Source organism: Rhinatrema bivittatum, chromosome 15 (assembly GCF_901001135.1).
Source record: "Rhinatrema bivittatum chromosome 15, aRhiBiv1.1, whole genome shotgun sequence".
NCBI classification, from domain to species: Eukaryota; Metazoa; Chordata; class Amphibia; order Gymnophiona; family Rhinatrematidae; genus Rhinatrema; species Rhinatrema bivittatum.
In genome coordinates this window covers 77,460,418-77,479,686 of record NC_042629.1, presented here as the reverse complement: position 1 = coordinate 77,479,686, position 19,269 = coordinate 77,460,418, and the positions used below count along the sequence as shown (strand labels likewise).

Genomic DNA, 19,269 nt, shown 5'->3' with positions numbered 1-19,269 from the left:
GTTCACTTAGAAATCCCAGTGGCTAGAATTTAGCTGCATACGGCTTTAAATATAGCCGGCTAGCCATTTAGATGGATAACTTTTCAGTTATCCATCTAAATGGCTTTTGAATATTGACATCACTGTTAAGCAAACTTGCTTTTATGAACAAAATAATTGTGACACTGCAAACACCCAGAATTAAACGCAGAGGCAGGTATCTTATAAAATGTACACAAGTACCTGGAATCACAGTTCACCGATACCTCCACCAGTTCACCTAGACCTTCTAGCACTTCACCTCAAATTTCCATCAGTTATCCCAGGCTCCTACCCAAAAACTGCAGATAAGAAGTCTAATTTCACTTGCATAAGTGAATTAACAAGTGTAAAAGTGTACAAACAAGTTTGGTAATGCTTGTGTGTATATTTCTTAAAAAATTATAACTACTACGCAAACTTCTGCACATTGCCCCGGAACCACTCCTTTCTTCTCCTGGTAAAACTGAAAATCCGTACATGCTTTTGACACTTCTAAAATAGTATATCTGCACATATGCGCTACTTATGCACGTATATGCCATTTGCTGAAAATTCACTCCTAACTGTCCAGGTTTAAAACTGGCCTGGAGTTGCCCTAATATTTGTCCTAGTAGGGTAGAATATAAATGTTTTTAAATAAATACATTACAATGAAGTCAGTCACCCCAGAAGAATCAGATATTAATAGAAACATATAGAAACATAGAAACATAGAAATGACGGCAGAAGAAGACCAAATGGCCCATCCAGTCTGCCCAGCAAGCTTCCCTCATTTCTTCTCCCATACTTATCTGTTTCTCTTAGCTCTTGGTTCTAATTCCCTTCCACCCCCGCCATTAATGTAGAGAGCGGTGGAGGAGCTGCATCCAAGTGAAATATCTAGCTTGATTAGTTAGAGGTAGTAGGAGTAGTAACCGCCGCAATAAGCAAGCTACACCCATGCTTATTTGTTTTTACCCAGATTATGTTATACAGCCCTTATTGGTTGTTTATCTTCTCCCCTGCCGTTGAAGCAGGGAGCTATGCTGGATATGCGTGAGGTATCAGTTTTTTTCTTCTCCCCTGCCGTTGAAGCAGAGAGCTATGCTGGATATGCATCGAAAGTGAAGTATCAGGCACATTTGGTTTGGGGTAGTAACCGCCGTGACAAGCCAGCTACTCCCCGCTTTGTGAGTGTGAATCCTTTTTTCTTCTCCCCTGCCGTTGAAGTTATGCTGGATATGCGTGAAGTATCAGTTTTTCTTTTCCCCTGCCGTTGAAGCAGAGAGCTATGCTGGAAATTCGTGATGTATCAGTCTTTCTCCGATGCCGTGAAGTAGAGAGCCATGCTGGATATGCGTCGAGAGTGAAGTATCAGGTACATTTGGTTTGGGGTAGTAACCGCCGTAACAAGCCAGCTACTCCCCGCTTTGTGAGTGCGAACCCTTTTTTCTTCTCCCCTGCCGTTTAAGCAGAGAGCTCTGCTGGATGTGTGAAGTAACAGTTTTTCTTTTCCCCTGCTGTTGAAGCAGAGAACTATGCTGGATATGCATTGAAAGTGAAGTATAAGAATGGAGTGATCAAGCTAGTTGAAAGGCATCAGGAATAGAGGAAGGTGGCGGTAGTAATTTGGATATTTGGTTTGGGGTAGTAACCGCCATAACAAGCCAGCTACTCCCGTCATTGTGAGTGCAAATCCTTTTTTCCACATTTCCTCTTGCTGTTGAATCTTAGAGTGATGTTGGAGTCACAGTAACCATGTGTATGTTTATTGACTAAGGGTATTGTCTCCAGGCAGTAGCCATCATTCTGGCGAGTCACCCACTCTTCATTGGCGGCCTCTTGACTTTATGGATCCACAGTGTTTATCCCACGCCCTTTTGAAGTCCTTCACAGTTCTGGTCTTCACCACTTCCTCCGGAAGGGCATTCCAGGCATCCACCACCCTCTCCGTGAAGAAATACTTCCTGACATTGGTTCTGAATCTTCCTCCCTGGAGCTTCAAATCGTGACCCCTGGTTCTGCTGATTTTTTTCTTATGGTAAAGGTTTGTCGTTGCCTTTGGATCATTAAAACCTTTCAAGTATCTGAAAGTCTGTATCATATCACCTCTGCTCCTCCTTTCCTCCAGGGTGTACATATTTAGATTCTTCAATCTCTCCTCGTACGTCATGCGATGAAGATCCTCCACCTTCCTGGTCGCCCTTCTCTGTACCGCTTCCATCTTGTCTTTGTCTTTTTGTAGATACGGTCTCCAGAACTGAACACAGTACTCCAGGTGAGGCCTCACCAAGGACCTGTACAAGGGAATAATCACTTCCCTTTTCTTACTCGATATTCCTCTCTCTATGCAGCCCAGCATTCTTCTGGCTTTTGCTATCGCCTTGTCGCATTGTTTCGCAGACTTCATATCATTAGACACTATCACCCCAAGGTCCCTCTCCTGCTCCGTGCACGTCAGCCTTTCCCCCCCCATCGAATACAGTTCATTCGGATTTCCGCTCCCCATATGCATGACTTTGCACTTCTTGGCATTGAATCTCAGCTGCCATATCTTCGACCACTCTTCCAGTTTCCTTAGATCCCGTCTCATTCTCTCCACTCCTTCCGGCGTGTCCACTCTGTTGCAGATCTTAGTGTCATCCGCAAAAAGACAAACCTTACCTTCTATCCCGTCTGCAATGTCGCTCACAAAGATATTGAACAGGACCGGTCCCAACACCGATCCTTGCGGTACACCACTTAAAACCGCTCTCTCTTCAGAGAAGGTTCCGTTTACCATCACACATTGTCTTCTGTCCGTCAACCAATTTGCAATCCAGGTCACCACCTTGTCACTCACTCCCAAGCTTCTCGTTTTATTCACCAGTCTCCTGTGCGGAACCGTATCAAAAGCTTTGCTGAAATCCAAGTATATGACATCGAGCGCTCTTCCTTGGTCCAATTCCTTGGTTACCCAGTCAAAAAAGTCAATCAGATTTGTCTGACAGGATCTTCCCCTGGTGAATCCATGTTGCCTCTGGTCCATCAATTCTCCGGACTGTAGATAGTTCACTATTCTCTCTTTCAGCAGAGACTCCATTACTTTTCCCACCACCGAAGTGAGGCTAACCGGCCTGTAGTTGCCAGCCTCCTCCCTGTTCCCACCTCTTGTGAAGCGGGACCACCACCGCTCTTCTCCAGTCTCTCGGCACCACTCCCGTTTCTAGGGATCTATTGAACAGGTCACACAGCGGACCCGCCAGAACATCTCTGAGCTCCCTCAATATCCTTGGATGAATCCCATCAGGCCCCATGGCTTTGTCCACTTTCAGGTTCTTTAGCTCTTCCACACATTTTCTACTGTAAAAGGATTTTTCATCTATTCCACTTCCCTCCAGTTTCTTGTTGTGTAGAGATGGTCCTTCTCCAGGGTCTTCTTTAGTGAACACAGAGCTGAAGTATTCGTTTAATATTTCTGCCATTTCTTAGTCTGTCTCCACACATTGATCATTACCACCTTTCAATTTCACTATACCACTTTGGACCTTTCTCTTTTCGCTGATGTATCTGAAAAATGTTTTTCACCATTTTTTATCTCCTTGGCAATCCTCTCTTCTGCTTGATTTTTTGCCAACTTGATTGTTTTCTTCGTCTCCCTCAGTTGATACAAATATTCTTCTTTGTGCTCCTCCCTTTGGGATCCTTTATATTTCTTGAATGCTGTTCTTTTAGCTTTAATTTTGTCAGCCACCTCCTTTGAGAACCAGATAGGTTTCAATTTTCTTTTGCTTTTCTTTATGTTTCTAACATATAGAGCAGTTGCCTTGGTGATTGCTCCTTTTAGATTGGTCCACTGCTGATCCACATCTCTCTCGTTCTCCCATCCTTTAAGTTCTTCCTCCAGGTACTTTCCCATTTCCTCAAAGTCTGTGTTTTTGAACTGTAAAACTCGGGTCTTTGTGGTTCTTTTCCCTATTCTATTAGTGATATTAAACCATACCGTTCGATGATCACTGCTGCTGAGGTGGGCGCCCACCTGGACATCTGAGACATTATCTGCATTATTGAGCAATAAGTCGAGTATAGCACCTTCTCTCATGGGTTCCAACACCATTTGTTTGAACAAAGATACTTGCATGGCATCCATTATTGCTCTACTATTTTTAGTTTCTGCAGAGGGGATTTTCCAGTCTACATCTGGCATATTAAAGTCACCCACGATCACCACTTCTCCCTTCTTACCTATCTTATGGATGTCTTCAATCAGATCTCTGTCCAGCTCTTCCTTTTGGTTTGGAGGCCTGTAAACCACTCCAATATAATGGACACTCCGTCATCTTTTTTTAGGTCGACCCATAGAGCTTCTTCTTTACCCCAACTTCCTTGTAGCTCAGATGCTTGGATGTTGTTTCTGACATAAAGAGCCACACCTCCCCCTTTTCTATCCTCTCTGTCCTTCCTTAACAAGTTGTAGCCTGGTATTGTTGTATCCCATTCATGAGATTCTGTGAACCATGTTTCTGTGATAGCAACAATGTCCAATTCTGCCTCAGCCATTAGGGCCTGCAGATCTGGGATTTTATTTCCCAAACTATGAGCATTTGTGGTCATAGCCTTCCAGGTACTCTCTTTAAGGTTATTGCTTTTCCTGGACTCCTTATGAGATATTAGTTGAGATTTGTTATTCACTTTACTCTTTCTGTTTGTAGTTGTGCCACTGTTGACAGAGTTATCCATCTCAATTAGATTTTTCTTTTGGTTATGGATCTTGAAATACTGCATGCATTGTGTTTTTTCTCTCTTTTCTGGTAATACTGCAATGTTTTTTTCAAGAACTTCCTCAGTTTTTAATATAGAGAGGGCTTGTTCTTTTTGCATTTGGTACATTGTGTGTCTCCTTATCACAGGTCTAATTCTACCAGAGCCCACTGTAATCCTGGATTGTAAAGAATTTCTTAATGACCTGTTTGAGTGGGAGGGTGTACCTGTTGGCTGCTCATCTGTCAAGAATGGATGACTTTGGGTCCTACCTGAGCGTAATGGATCTCCTTTTCTTGACTCCTGGTTTTTCCGTGATATTGGGGAATTATTATCTGTGTAATGCAATGTGGGTGTAATACTTTTAATTGAAGCTAATTGAGCTTTTATCTCAGTCAGCTCCATTTTCAAGGAAGAGAGTTGTGCACAAATTGGGCAAGCTCTAAGTTTCCAGATGCTTTCCCTCAGAATAAAGGCTCTACAGCAGTTACATTGGATAGTCCTCATCTTGGTAGTTTGTGACATCTAATCTAATCTCAGATTCCTGTGCGCAGGCCTATCTGAGAAATCAAACTGTTAAGGATTTTACCACTGAATGCAGGTCAGGTTTACACTATATGGGCACTATGTAGAAATAAGAGTCAAACAACAAGTTGTAGGTGATACCGATTTAATGGGCTAAATCCATCCAAGGTCCATATTCAGATGCTGGCCTTATAAACTTAACCAGCTAACTTTGCTGAGATATTCAGCAACATACCGGGCACTACAGAATACAACTGGCTATGTCAAACTTAGCTGGATACGTTTATTTGGCTAACTTTAGTACTGCTCTTCTGCAGTCCTAAAGTTATCCAGCTACGTTAGCTGAACACCACTGAAAATCAGCCCTACAGCCGGCTCCAGTCCTTGTGCTAGCCAGATAAACAGTTATCTAGCTATCTGAGATTTTCAAATCCCACTATTTGTCCAGCTAAGTCCAAACTTAGCTGGACAAATGCGCTGAATTTGGAATTCATCTGTGGCAAGCTTTCAAAAGCTACAGTGTGTACCGAGTTAATCACTGATTATTCCTATATATTCAGGTGGACTGTCAGGGCAATCACAATATTTCACAGAAACATATTGTCCAGGAAACTGAACACATTAATTAGCCCACAAGGAAAACTTGTTGTAGTAGCTTGATATTTTGGTTTTCTTTTTAACACAGAGCAACACATTTTATTTCCAGATTTTAACATGGAGCTTTACCTTCGTTCCAGCTGCATTCGGGTTTTTACCATCCATATGGGGTTCATCAGGGAGTTTGTAATAAATGCTATAAGAGAGAGAATGTATTCAGAAATATTCCTGTGCACTAAAGCAAATCAGGTGTTGCATTTCCTGCAGCAATCAAAAGATATGCTGCCTTCAAGCCTATTTGCTCTAGAGAGAGTTCCTAAAGTAGTAAGCCAAGAAGTGGCCGCGTTAAATAAACAGAGATTTGGGGTTAGCAGCTTGCAAAGTACTGACATGCTAGCAGTAATGCACCCCAGACACTGGAGGACACTGCTGATCCACATTACACTGCTTTACCCTGCCAAGACACATTTGAAATTACTTTTCTGATCATTTTCCCTGTATTCTCATATAAGTATTTATCATGGGGTTAGGGTCTCCAGAGGACATGGCATGGCCATGCTGCATATGAAAAGAAAACCATTGACAAGGATAGCAGTGCTGTGGACTCACTGGTCTGTACTATCTCATCTGCTTCCATTACAAACATAACCTGCCAGGAAAAGCAATTCTTCTAGCCCATGTGCTAAACGTTCAGTGTCAGACAGTGCCTGATTCTAAAGTTCTCTGTGATACAGAAAGGTTTTACTAGGACATGCAAGAGGAAAAAGGAAGCGCTCTGCCATTTTTAAGCTTATCAGCTCTACAAATCCAAGAATATTTTAGCATAGAATTTAAAGTCAAACTACCACAATGTCACCCATTCAACTTATTTATTAACATTTGATTGCCTTTCATTCTCTGTACGTACCCGGATCAGTCCAGACTCCTGGGTTTTACCTCCCCTCCAGCAGATGGAGACAGAGAAGTTTTAACGGACTCCATCCTATACCCCTGAGGTGCCACCTAGAGTCTGTCAGTATTTTTCCGTCTCCAGCTGATGGTGGAGGTACAAAACCTTTAGTCTGGGTTTAGTGTTAGGTTTTTAGTTTTGCTGGTATTCGTTCCTTAGGGAATCTTTAAAAAAAAAAAAAAAAAAAAAGACAAGGATTTAGTAAAAAAAAAAAAAAAAGGAAGAAAAGAAAAGAGAAGATCTCTTTAAGCCTCCCAGGGGGTTGTTAGGTCCTGGTAGGACCATCCCCCCTGGTAACAGAGGCTCTGGAGCAGAGGGCTGGGACTCCTGTAACTGCCCGCGGCTGAGGGTGATACCGGGAAGCCCGGTTCACTCACCCTCTGAAGATCTGCACACAGGACAAAACAACGCTGAGGTGATTTATTTAATTTCTGAGCCGGCTTAGCGGTCTCTTTCGGACCTCCTTCCTTCCAATGCCGTTTTTGCTGTCCTTTTCAGTTCCTACGAGCTCCCGGGGGTTTGTCTTTGTCGAGCTGGTTCTTTTTTTGGGCCCCAATCCTAATTTAGCTCGGGGATCATGCTGCATGGTGCGGCCTGCAGGCCGGAGTTTGTACCGGGTGCTTCTCGGGAGGGGAAGGCTCTTTGGGGAAGCCGATTCCGGCGAAATCGCATGGCAGCAGCTCTAGAGCAGGCAGGGACCCTGGGAGGGCAGAATTGCTGCGGCAGCCTCAGGTCCCTTTTCTTCTCAGCGCAGGAACTGAAGCCTCACTGTGAATGGTTCAGGGAGCAGGAGACGGCTGCCTTGGGGGAGGGGAGCTCTCCTCCACCTCTTTCCCCGCGTCCTGCTGCCCCTGGGGGGGGGGGGGGGGCAACTTGCAGGCAGCGCAGATCTCCTCAGAGGAGGCATGGGGGAAGGACTCGGATGAGTCTTCTTCCTCGTTCTCAGATTTTGTTTTGTTGCTGCATAAAGCCTTCAAAGCACGAAAAGCAGCAAAGAGCCAGGGTACTAAGATGGTGCCCCGTGAAGTCCCGCCGTCACTGGGGGCTGGGACAGGAGCTTCATCACTCCACAAGCGTACCAAGTCACACAGTGGCATAGAAGCCCCCAAGGCCAAACGCCCTCTCCGGTCCTTTTCCTGTCAGGTGGACAGTTCAGATACGGACAGGGTGGATGAAGGCAAGTCTCCTCCGCAAGCCCCTGGTGAGGGACCGAATGCGGATCAGGATCACCAGCTCCAGCCGGCCAGGCCAGTAGATGCACCTTAGAAGGTTTCTGGCTCTTTAAAAAAAAAAAAAAAAAGAAAAGTTACTCGAGATTGTGAAAACAGCGGCAGAAGGCGCAGCAAGTTCCTTTGAGCCTTCCAGGGGGTTGGCAGGTCCTGGTGGGACCATCCCCCCTGGTATCAGAGGCAAAAGAGCAGGGGGTTGAAAACCCAGGGACTGCTACAGCCAGCGGGTGATACCGGGGAGCCCGGCTCACTCACCCGCAGCAGGCAGCTCAGCACAGCCTTCGGAGCACTGTGGGGAAAAAGAAAAGGTAAAAGTGAGGTTTTTTTTCTGGTCGGCCGGTCCAGCGTTCTCTCCAGCTCCTCTCTGCCTGCTTTACAGCCATGTTTCGGCTTGTGCGAATGCCCCTGCCGCCCGGTCTATTTTTGGCACGCTTACCTCAGCTGATCGGAGCTAAATTTAGCCCGAGGCTATGCCTCGTGGTGCGGCCTGCTCCGCTTGCGGCAGCGCGCGCACCCGCCTCTCTAGAGCTGGCATCTGTGCAGATTGTGTCTCGGGAGGTGAAGGGGCCTTGGGGAATCCCCATGGCAGCAGCAGTTCTTCGCGGTGCCCGGAGCCTGGGAGGCTTACAGCTCAGCTGCAGCCGCCTGATTGTTCAGGGATGCAGAGAGAGCCGCGATGGAGGCACGGAGTTCCCTGCCACCTCTCTCCCCGCGACCGGGATCCTCCGGGGGTGGGGGGCAGGTCGCAGGAGGATCAGGCTGATACGTCAGATGGTGATCCTGAGGGGGCCTCAGATGGGTCTTCTTCGTCATTCTCCTCAGACTTGGTGAAGTTTTTTCACAAGATGTTCAAGGCACGGAGAGCGTCCAAACGCAAGAAGGGCAAGTTCTCTGAGGTTCCCTCCTCCCGAAAGAGTCTCAGGTCCCCGCTGGTGGGGGGGAATACTAAGTCTAAGCGCCCTCTCAGATCCGTGGCAGGTCCGGATGATTCGTCTTCGTCAGATCTATCTGATGGAGGAGACCCTTCCCCGCAAGACCTTCAGTGGGTAGACACAGGCCAAGATGGTCAGCCCCTGGTGCCCAAGCAGGGAGGCGCTTTTGCGGTGGACGGTGATGATCCCAAGGTGGAACACTTGTTCTGGAGAGATGAATTGGGTTCGCTTATCTCAAATATTCTGGAAGAGCTCGGAATTGAAGTCCCACAGAAGGATTCGCGTATGGGAGCGGTGGATCCCGTGATGTTAGGTCTAAGAGACCCGGCTCGCTCTTTTCCCTTTCATATGTCGGTCACTCACCTCTTGTTCTGGGAGTGGGACATTCCAGATCTAGGTTTGAAAGTCAGTCGCGTTATGGATAAGTTGTACCCACTACCAGAGGATGCGTTGGAGTTGCTCAGGGTACCCAAGGTGGATGCGGCAGTCTCTGCAGTCACTACAAAGACCACCATCCCAGTCATGGGAGCAGCAGCCCTAAAAGATTTGCCGGACCGAAAGTTGGAGGTACAGCTTAAAAAGATATTTGAGACCTCCACCCTGGGAGTGCGGGCGGCCATATGTAGCAGTTTTGCTCTGCGTGCAAGCCTGCATTGGGTGCAGCACTTACAATCTGTGGCATCCCTTTTGGAAGCGGACGTGGCTCAGGCTGGTGGTGGCTTACAGTGCAGACACACTGTATGATCTCCTGCACACTCGGGAAGAACAATGGTCTCCGCTGTTTCGGCCCGCAGGCTCCTTTGGCTCAGAAATTGGTCAGCAGATGTCTCCTCGAAAGCTCAGCTGAGTTCCTTGCCTTTCAAGGGAAAGCTGCTCTTCGGCCAACAGTTGGAGGACGTGATTAAGTCTCTGGGAGAGAATAAGGTCCACAAGCTGCCAGAGGACAGGGCCAGGAGCAGAGGCTCTTCCTCAGAGGTCCAGATTCCAGGGGAATAGTCGTTTTCGGGCTTCACGGTTTTCTGGATCCTCCTCTCGTCAGGCTCCCAGCCGTGACGGATTCGGCACGATCGTCTTCTTTGGTGGCTTTGTCCAGATTATGACGGGGTGTGGATTTGGAAATTCCCTCCTGGATAGTGGTAACCACCGATGCCAGCCTCTCCGGGTAGGAAGCAGTTTGTCGAGGAACAGCAGTGCAAGGTCAGTGGATGAGGTCGGAGTCTTCTTGGTCGATCAATCGGTTGGAGACCAGAATGGTTCGGTTGGCACTACAGGCCCTCCTTCCCTTGGCAGAGGGGATATCAATGTGGATTCTCTCCGACAATGCAACGACGGTGGCTTACATCAATCGTCGGGGCGTAACTCGGAGTCGTCCGGTGGCGACGGAGGCTCAACTTTTAATCAGCTGGGTGGAACAGCACCTGTACAGAATAGCAGCCTCTCACATTGCCAGAGTGGACAATGTGCAGGCTGATTTTCTCAGCCGTCACCAGTTGGATCCAGGAGAGAGGGAACTCTGATGAGGTTTTCAGTCTCCTGTGCAACAGATGGTCCAGGCCCGCGATGGACCTGTTGGCGACATATCGCAATGCCAAAGCTCCTCAATTTTTCAGTCATCGAAGAGAGCCAGGAGCGGAAGGTGTAGATGCTCTGGTGCTTCCCTGGCCAAAGGACATTCTGTTGTACGGAACAAGTAATGTCGATATAAGCTTTCGACATTAAGTTAAGTACCGGTTACTTGTTCCGCTCCTGGACCTGGGCAAAAATTTGCTTCATAAGATTTCCCTACCCCGTGGATCTTTCATGACTTTTTAAGTAAAATGTAAAAAACTACATAACATATATTTGACTCCGAGTGAGCACTGTAATTAAATTAAAATAAAGTTGGACCAGAGGTCAATACAGCTTGTGATCATTGGCAAGCTGATGTCATGAAGGTCCTACAAATCACCTGTTAAAAAACAAAAAAGAATATACTACTGGGGTTATTTGGTGTATGTGCGATTGATTGATATTTCCTCAGATTTCTGAGGTTTTTTGGGCTTATTTTTTGATTCTTGAATCACAAGTTAAATGTAAGACATTGATAAGACAGGCTAAGAGAGAATTTGAAAAGAAGTTGGCTGTGGAGGCAAAAACTCTTAATAAAAACTTTTTAAAATATATCCGAAGCAGAAAGCCTGTGAGGGAGTCTGTTGGACCATTGGATGATCAAGGGGCACTTAGAGAAGATAAGGCCATCGCGAAAATATTAATTAATTTATTTATTTAAAGCTTTTTTTATACCGGCATTCATGATAAAATCACATCATGCTGGTTTACAGGAAACAGGGGAGTGATAACATTGAACGAAAAACTGGTGTTTATAGGTAGATATAAAAAGTTACAATAAAACAAGGGAAATTTGAACTTGGGTAAGAAGAAGAGTAGCTGGAATAATTTAGGCAATAAGAATGATTTCTTTGCTTCGGTGTTTACTGAAGAGGATGTTGGAGAGATACCCATTCTGGAGAAGGTTTTCATAGGTGATGATTCTGATCAACTGAACCAAATCACGGTGAACCTAGAAGATGTGAAAGGCCTGATTGACAAACTGAAGAGTAGTAAATCACCTGGACCGGATGGTATATACCCCAGGATTCTGAAAGAACTAAAAAATGAAATTTCAGAACTATTAGTAAAAATCTGTAACCTATCATTAAAATCATCCGATGTACTTGAGGATTAAGAACATAAGAAATTACCATGCTGGGTCAGACCAAGAGTCCATCAAGTCCAGCAGCCTGTTTCCAATAGTGGCCAATCAAGGCTACAAGTACTAAGTATATGCCAAGCTACTGATGCTAGTAATAGCAGTGGTTATTTTCTAAGTCAACTTGATTAATAGCAGGTAATGGACTTCTCCTCCAAGAACTTATCCAAACCTTTTTTAAACCCAGCTACACTAATTGCACTAACCACATCCTCCTGCAACAAATTCCAGAGTTTAATTGTGCGTTGAGTGAAAAATAATTTTCTCTGATTAGTTTTAAATGTGCTACATTGGAGATGGCCAATGTGCTACATTGGAAATGGCCAATGTAACCCCTATATTTAAAAAGGGATCCAGGAAACTATAGACCGGTGAGCCTGACATCAGTGCCGGCAAAAATCATGGAAACTGTTATAAAGAATAAATTCACATAACATTTAGATAGACGGTTTGATGGGACACAGCCAACATGGTTTTACCCACGGGAAGTCTAGCCTCACAAATCTACATTTTTTTGAAGGGGTGAATAAACAGGTGAACTAGTAGATGTGGTATATTTGGATTTTCAGAAGGCATTCGACAAAGTCCCGTATGAGAGGCTTCTAAGAAAACTAAAAAGTCATTGTATAGAAAGCGATGTCCTTTTGAGGATTGCAAGTTGGTTAAAAGACAGAAAACAGAGAGTAGGATTAAATGGTCAGTTTTCACAATGGAAAAAGGTAAAAAGTGGCGTGCCTCAGGGATCTGAACTTGGACCGGTGCTTTTTTAATATATTTATAAATGACCTGGAAAGAGGTATGACAAGTGAGATGATCAAATTTGTGGACACAAAATTATGCAGAGTAGTTAAATCTCAAGCGGATTGTGATGAACTGCAGGAGGACCTTGTGAGACTGGAAGATTGTGCTTCCAAATGGCAGATGAAATTTAACGTGGATAAGTGCAAGGTGATGCATATAGGGAAAAATAACCCTTGCTATGGTTACACGATGTTAGATTCCATATTAGGAGCTACCACCCAGGAAAGAGATCTAGGCATCATAGTAGATGATACATTGAAATCATCGGCCCAGTGTACTGTGGCGATCAAAAAAAGCAAATAGAATGTTAGGAATTATTAGGAAGGGAATGGAAAATAAAACAAAGGATGTCAAAATGCCTCTGTATTGCTTCATGGTGAAATCGCAGCTTGAATACTGTGTGCAGTTCTGGTCACCACATTTCAAAAAGGATAGAGCTACCCTGGAGAAAGTGCAGAGAAGGGCAACCAAAATGATAAGGGGTATGGAACAGCTCCCCTATGAGGAAAGGCTAAAGAAGTTAGGGCTGTTCAGTTTGGAGAAGACACAACTGAGGGAGATATGATAGAAGTCTACAAAATCATGAAAGGACTTGAATAAGTTAATGTAAATCAGTTATTTACTCTCTCAGATAATAGAAGGACCAGGGGGCACTCCATGAAGTTAGCAAGTAGCTCATTTAAAACAAATCGAAGAAAATTCTTTTTCACTCAGCGCATAGTTAAGCTCTGGAATTCATTGCCAGAGGATGTGGTTTCAGCAGTTACTGTTACTGGGTTTAAGAAAGGTTTGGATAAGTTCCTAGAGGCTAAATCCATAAACTATTATGGTAATTAATAAGCAATAGTAGCTTGTGATCTATCTAATGTTTGGGTAATTGCCAGGTTCTTGTGGCCTGGTTTGGCCACTGTTGGAAACAGGATGCTGGGCTTGATGGACCCTTGTTCTGACCCAATATGACATTTCTTATGTTATGTAGCAACATAACTAGCACAGACTGCTCCCTGTGAAACAAAGGAACATGCAAAAGCAAGATTTTTTAAGGACTGCCTCTAACTTCCTATCCTAACTAAGGAGCATCATGGATCCTACCGAACCAACCTTGAAGAGAAGAAAAACTGAACAAGGAAAGGGTAGTTCTCTTAGACTCCAATGGCAAATGTTGGGCAAGAAAAGCCAAACAGTGGAACATATTGTTAAAGAGGACATGTGGCCACCATGCACTAGACACCTTTACCTGGCTCTAAAATGTGGGCATTGTTATGTTTCTACAAGTACATTACAAGAGAGGAAGACAAACAGTTTTCTTTCCTTTCTCAGCCGTCCCACTCCAGATCCAGCACGTCCACTCTGCATGGGCTGTGCAGGCAGCAGCTACAGAAAAGCACATGTGAGAGGAAGGGAAAGCAGCAGCAAAGCTCTGTTAGCACAGCTCCCATTGCAATAATGCAAAGTGGCTGCAAAGCACATCTTAAAGTATCAGGAAAGCCTTACCTGCAGTCCCAGCTGAGCACATGTGCACCACGTTACTGTTGGGGACAAAAATGGCATTGAACTGCTCCTTGGCTTTTGAATAGGAGGCAAAATAAACGGCCCTATGTACAAGAGGAAGACAAAAAACATTATCACTTGCAGCACCAACACAGAGCTGAGAGGTGGATACTGAGAAAATGTTGGCAGAAAAGAGCCACTCTGGTGCATGCAGTCTGCTTACTGGTGCCTGTTCCACACATGCTTGGGTTCTGCTTCCCACAACCTCCACTGTAAGTCTCTTCCACTTATCCACTACCTGCTTGGTGAAAATGTATTTTCTCGCATTCCTATACAACATCCCTCTCTTCAGCTTCATATTTGATCCCTTATCCTTGAGCTTTTCAGTCAATGGAAAATCCTACCTTCTGATACTGTATTAAATCTGCTTGTACCATATCACCCTTTTCCCCTCATTAAGTCTCGGTGTATGGCTTATAATGCAGACCGTGCACCATTTTGATAGCTCTCTTTTGAAAGGCCTTTACCTTGTCTGTCTATTTCCTTTTGTAGTTGTGGTCTCCAGAATTGCACAGAGTACACAAAGTGGAATCTCAGTAGAGAGATAATGTAACTCCCTCTTTCTACAAATGATCTCTCTCCTTATGCACCCAGGTATACTATTAGCTTTTCCAACTGTGTAGTCACATACCAAGAGATAACAACTAGAGCTACCAGTTAGTAAGGACTCCATGGAATCAGCTGCCTTGTTCAGGAGAGAGATCCAAGCACACTGAACAAGTACATTCCCAGAGCTCTAATTACAGCTGTTAAATGTAGCATTCAAATTTACTGATAGGATATTCCAGTATGCACTGGTGCACCAGACCTTCCTGGAGAGGAAAGCTTGCGAGAGCCAGAGGCAACATACTAACATATTAGATGATGGTAGAAAAAGACCAATGGGCCCATCCAGTCTGCCCAGTTATTCCTGTTCTCACTGCTGTGGATTATTTTCCAGGTACCAACCACAGAGCATGACTACTTGCAAGAGATCACTTTTTATTCAAGTGAGGGTGTAAAGTAGGAAGACAACAAACAACCAGCATCTTGGGTAGATGAGTATACACGATCCCATTTCAGTGGTTGCTAACTCTAGTCCTAGAGAGCCACAAAAGGACCAGGCTTTTTAATATAATGAACATGCATGAGATGTATTTGCATACAATGAAGAGTGTGCATGCAAATCTCGCATGCATATTCATTGTAGAAGTCCTGAAAACTTGACCCGTTTGTGGCTCTTGAGGACCCAAGCTGCCCACCCCTGCCTTCCCATGTCTTACAAAGTTTTGTAATAATCTAAATAACTATCAGTATTAACAGTGCTGTTGCCCCAGTATGCAACCCTCTAATACCACTGCCATCACTAATCTGTACATACCCAGCTCATCATCTCTGGTGAGTTGATTAAACAATTGGCAATAATCATCATCATATCACATCCCTGTATATAGCAGTTGGGATCTCATTCTATACAGTCTGACGTTCAGTTGATTCCTATTTCTGGAAGTCTCATAGAAGAGCCCAGCAGCTCTTTTTCTTTAGTTGTAGCCTACTGACACCCACCAGTTAGCCTCAGTCTGGGATGTCGCAAGGTCATGCTTCCACTATCACACCACCTTTCTGAACTAAAGATCCTCTCTACTTCTCTCAGTCCTTCTTGAAATCAGTTACTATTTCAGCAGGAGGGTGTTCACTCCTGAACAGAATATTACCTGCCATAGGTCATGAGTCTTTGGCCTCTTTTTCTAGAACTTTACTTCTTACTTATGAATACCTTTCAAGTATTTGAATGTCTCCATCATATTTCCCCTGTCCCTTTTCTAGGGTCGTTTAGTTTTATGTTGCCATGCTTTTGGTGCAGCTTCCACACCATTTTGGTAGCCCTTTTCTGGTTCATCTCCATGTTTGTGAGAGTATAAAGAAGTGGAGGAAGAAAATCAGTCACTCTCTGATGTCCAAGACTAAAACAGAAACACAATGGCAGAAAAAGACCACACAGCCTATTTAGTTAGTCCAGCTCTACAATCCTCATAGATCCCCTAGGCTTGTCCCGGGCTTTTTTTTTTTAATTCACCAGCTACACAGGAGGCTGTTCCATGCCTCCACATCACCTTTTCTGTAAAGATGACTTCTCAGTCTACTCCCTTTCACCCTCATCCCATGACATCTCGTTCTTTAGCCTCCTTTCCGTTGCCACCTGTGCATGGATACCGTGGAGGTATTTAAATGTCCCTAACCTGTCTTTCATCTAGGGCAGTGCTTGTCATCCATTTTTCAGCCAGGACACACCTGACAGATGTTCTCACATGCTTGACACGCTGAACATGCGACCATCACGGGGGTAAAATGTAAATATACACAGTGAATCCTCACTAGGGCATTACCCATACAACTCACCATACAAAAAAGATATTCTGATTCTGATGACATCTCGGTAAAAGCAAAACAAACTCCCTTTACTACCAGGCACAATAGCCCTCCTTATGAAAAGACAGTAATTTACCACTAATGCATGTCCTATTGAGAAAACACAACAAATAAGATTGATACAATTGCCTACATGCTAGTAAAATACCTCACCTCGGTCACACACCCTTCACCAAGTACAGAAAGTCCACAAATTATAAATATAGAGACAGAAACTGGAATGGAAAACCAAAAAAGCCGCTCTGCATGTAGTGCAAACCTGGAGAAATGGAAAGAGAAATATAGCACCTAACATAGTCCCAGGATCTGCAATAATGCACACAAACTAACCCGCACAAAGTTACACCTGCATTATGGAACACACTCAAACAGTAACAACCTTATCTATGAAAAGGCAACACTACACATATTAAACCAGGTCCTAAACATTAACACACCTCCAATTAGGAAAACAGAACAAGCCAATCTGCTACAGATCCCCACACAGAAATAACTGTAAAACTATATTAATAAATGTTACAAAACAGCTGCTGAGCAAAATAACATCCAACAAATAAAAACTTATAAAAATTATTTAAAATTGTCTAAATATCAATAAAATATTTCAAAACAGCAGACATCACATAATACCTAATAATTAAAATGGCAGTCAATCAAGAAAAATAAGCTTAAAAAGCCACCTTTACTTACCCTCTCCAGCAACTCTTCTACTCCTTTCTCTTGCTGGCCAACAGCACTCACCAGAAGCAGCAAGGGCTGCTGAAGCTCTGTCCTCACAGTCCTCTTCCTTAGGGCCCACAACCAGTCACTCACACACAGAGGTAGATTTTAAAAACATACGCGTGCGTGTACTTTTGTTCACGCCACCGGCGCGAACAAAAGTACACCAGATTTTATAAGATACACGCATAGCCGCGCGTATCTTATAAAATCCGGGGTCAGTGTGCGCAAGGCTGCGCAAAATCGGCAGCCTGCGCGCGCCAAGCAGCCTGCCTCCGTTCCCTCCGAGGCCGCTCCGAAATCGGAGCGGCCTCGGAGGAAACTTTCCTTCCGCGTCCCCCCACCTTCCCCTCCCTTCCCCTATCTACCCCGCCCCGCCAGCCCTACCTAAATCCCCCCCTTACCATTGTTGGGCAAGTTACGCCTGCTTCAAGCAGGCGTAACTTGCGCGCGCCGCCCCGGCATCCCCCGGCACAGGCCGCAGTGCCGGGGGACTCGGGACCGCCCTCCCGGCCCACCCCTGAACAGTCGCCACGTCCCCGGACCCACCCCTGCTCCGGACACGCCCCCCTCCACGAAGCCCCGGGACATATGCGCGTCCTGGGGCTTTGCGCGCACCGGTGGCCTATGCAAAATAGGCGCGCGAGTGCCCTGCGCGCGTAAATCCAGGAGGATTTACGCACGCAGGGGTTTTAAAATCTACCCCACAGTCTGTCTCTCACAGAAACTCATCACCTCCCTGACCAATCTCTCCCAATCACACACAAGCTCTCTCACTTACATACAAGCTCTCAATCACACACAAATGCTCTCGCTCTCATTCTACCCCACACACAAAACTGCCACTCACATATATACACAAGCAAGTTTCCTCTCTCACGTGGAGCCTCTTCTCATTGTTCGGTCCAATAAACCTGGCCTCCGCTTTTCAGATGCCACCAGCCTGACCTCTGGCGGCGGCACACAATGTCTCTCCGTTCTTCAGCTGGCCTGGCCTCTGGCAGTAGCATGCAGCAGCACACAGCTTCACTCTGCTCTTCAGCCACCACCAGCTCGGCCTCCAGTGGCAGCACGCAGTACCTATCAGCACACAGCGTCACTCCACTCTTCAGCCGCCACCGGCCTGGCCTCCACTGGTGGCACACAGCACCCTCTGTAACCAACTGCATCGGCCCTCCAGGGATGACCGATCCACAGATAGGCTAATCCGCCCCTGGGAAGAAGGGAAGCGAGACATCGGGAGCCATGACACACCTGCCGGTGCTTGGCAACACACTGGTTGAGAATCGCTGGTCTAGGGAATACATGTTTAGATCTTTGTCCCTATCCATGTTACAACAAACACCAGTGATTATGTTAGTAGCCACCCTCTGGACTGAGTCCCTGTGATTTATATCCTTATGAAGTTTCAATATCCAGAATTGTACACATCAGAGATTTATACAGGAATAATATCACTTCCCTTTTTCTGCTTACCATTCCTCTCTCTGTGCATTTGCCATTGCCTTATTTATGCATTTGACCACCTTAAGATTATCAGATACAATCACCTTGTTTTGTGCATAGAAGAATTTCATCCTGTATACTGAACCCCGCCTTGCAGCTCAAATGCACAATTGCATTTATTTTTAGCATTAAATCTTAGTTTCCAGATTCTAGACCATAACTGAAATTGTCTTGAGATGAAATATCTGTTGCCCTACCTGCCTAGACACAGATGCTGCAGTAAGATAAGCTTAATGCCTTAAGAAAAGAAGAGCCTCCATCTGTAATCTTTAAATCAGAAGAGGTGGCCTTGGACTCTGACTGCGACATTCAGCAGAAGCAGAGTCTAAAGGATCAGGTGGCAGTTCTGTGAGAGTTGGCAGATTCTAGAAATCATGACCAGGTACAAACTCTGTTCATTCTTTACATCTGCACATTAACAGTTAATTGAAGCTACTTTACCTTGATGGAGCAACTCCAACTAGATTTGGACCCAACCCTCGAAACAGTGACCTTGGTCCTTCCTTTTCCAGGATAGATCTAAGAAGAAAAAAACACTAACAAAGATGATGAAATGGGAAC

At 45.1% G+C, this 19,269-nt stretch overlaps 1 protein-coding gene and 1 long non-coding RNA gene across 4 annotated transcripts in view; one reads left to right on the top strand and one right to left on the bottom strand.

Moving 5' to 3' along the window:
- LOC115077053 overlaps window positions 1-19,269 on the top strand; it is an 88,458-nt gene that overhangs the window by 24,087 nt on the left and 45,102 nt on the right. The gene's annotated exons all lie outside the window — the stretch shown is intronic.
- Window positions 1-19,269, bottom strand: part of SLC25A33 (solute carrier family 25 member 33) — a 58,849-nt gene that overhangs the window by 12,884 nt on the left and 26,696 nt on the right. The window contains exons 3-5 of the mRNA XM_029579202.1: window positions 19,150-19,227; window positions 14,017-14,117; window positions 5,992-6,058 (exon numbers count right to left, since the gene is read on the bottom strand). Coding sequence (XP_029435062.1) covers window positions 5,992-6,058; window positions 14,017-14,117; window positions 19,150-19,227 — 246 coding nt within the window. The remainder of the gene's footprint in view (window positions 1-5,991; window positions 6,059-14,016; window positions 14,118-19,149; window positions 19,228-19,269) is intronic.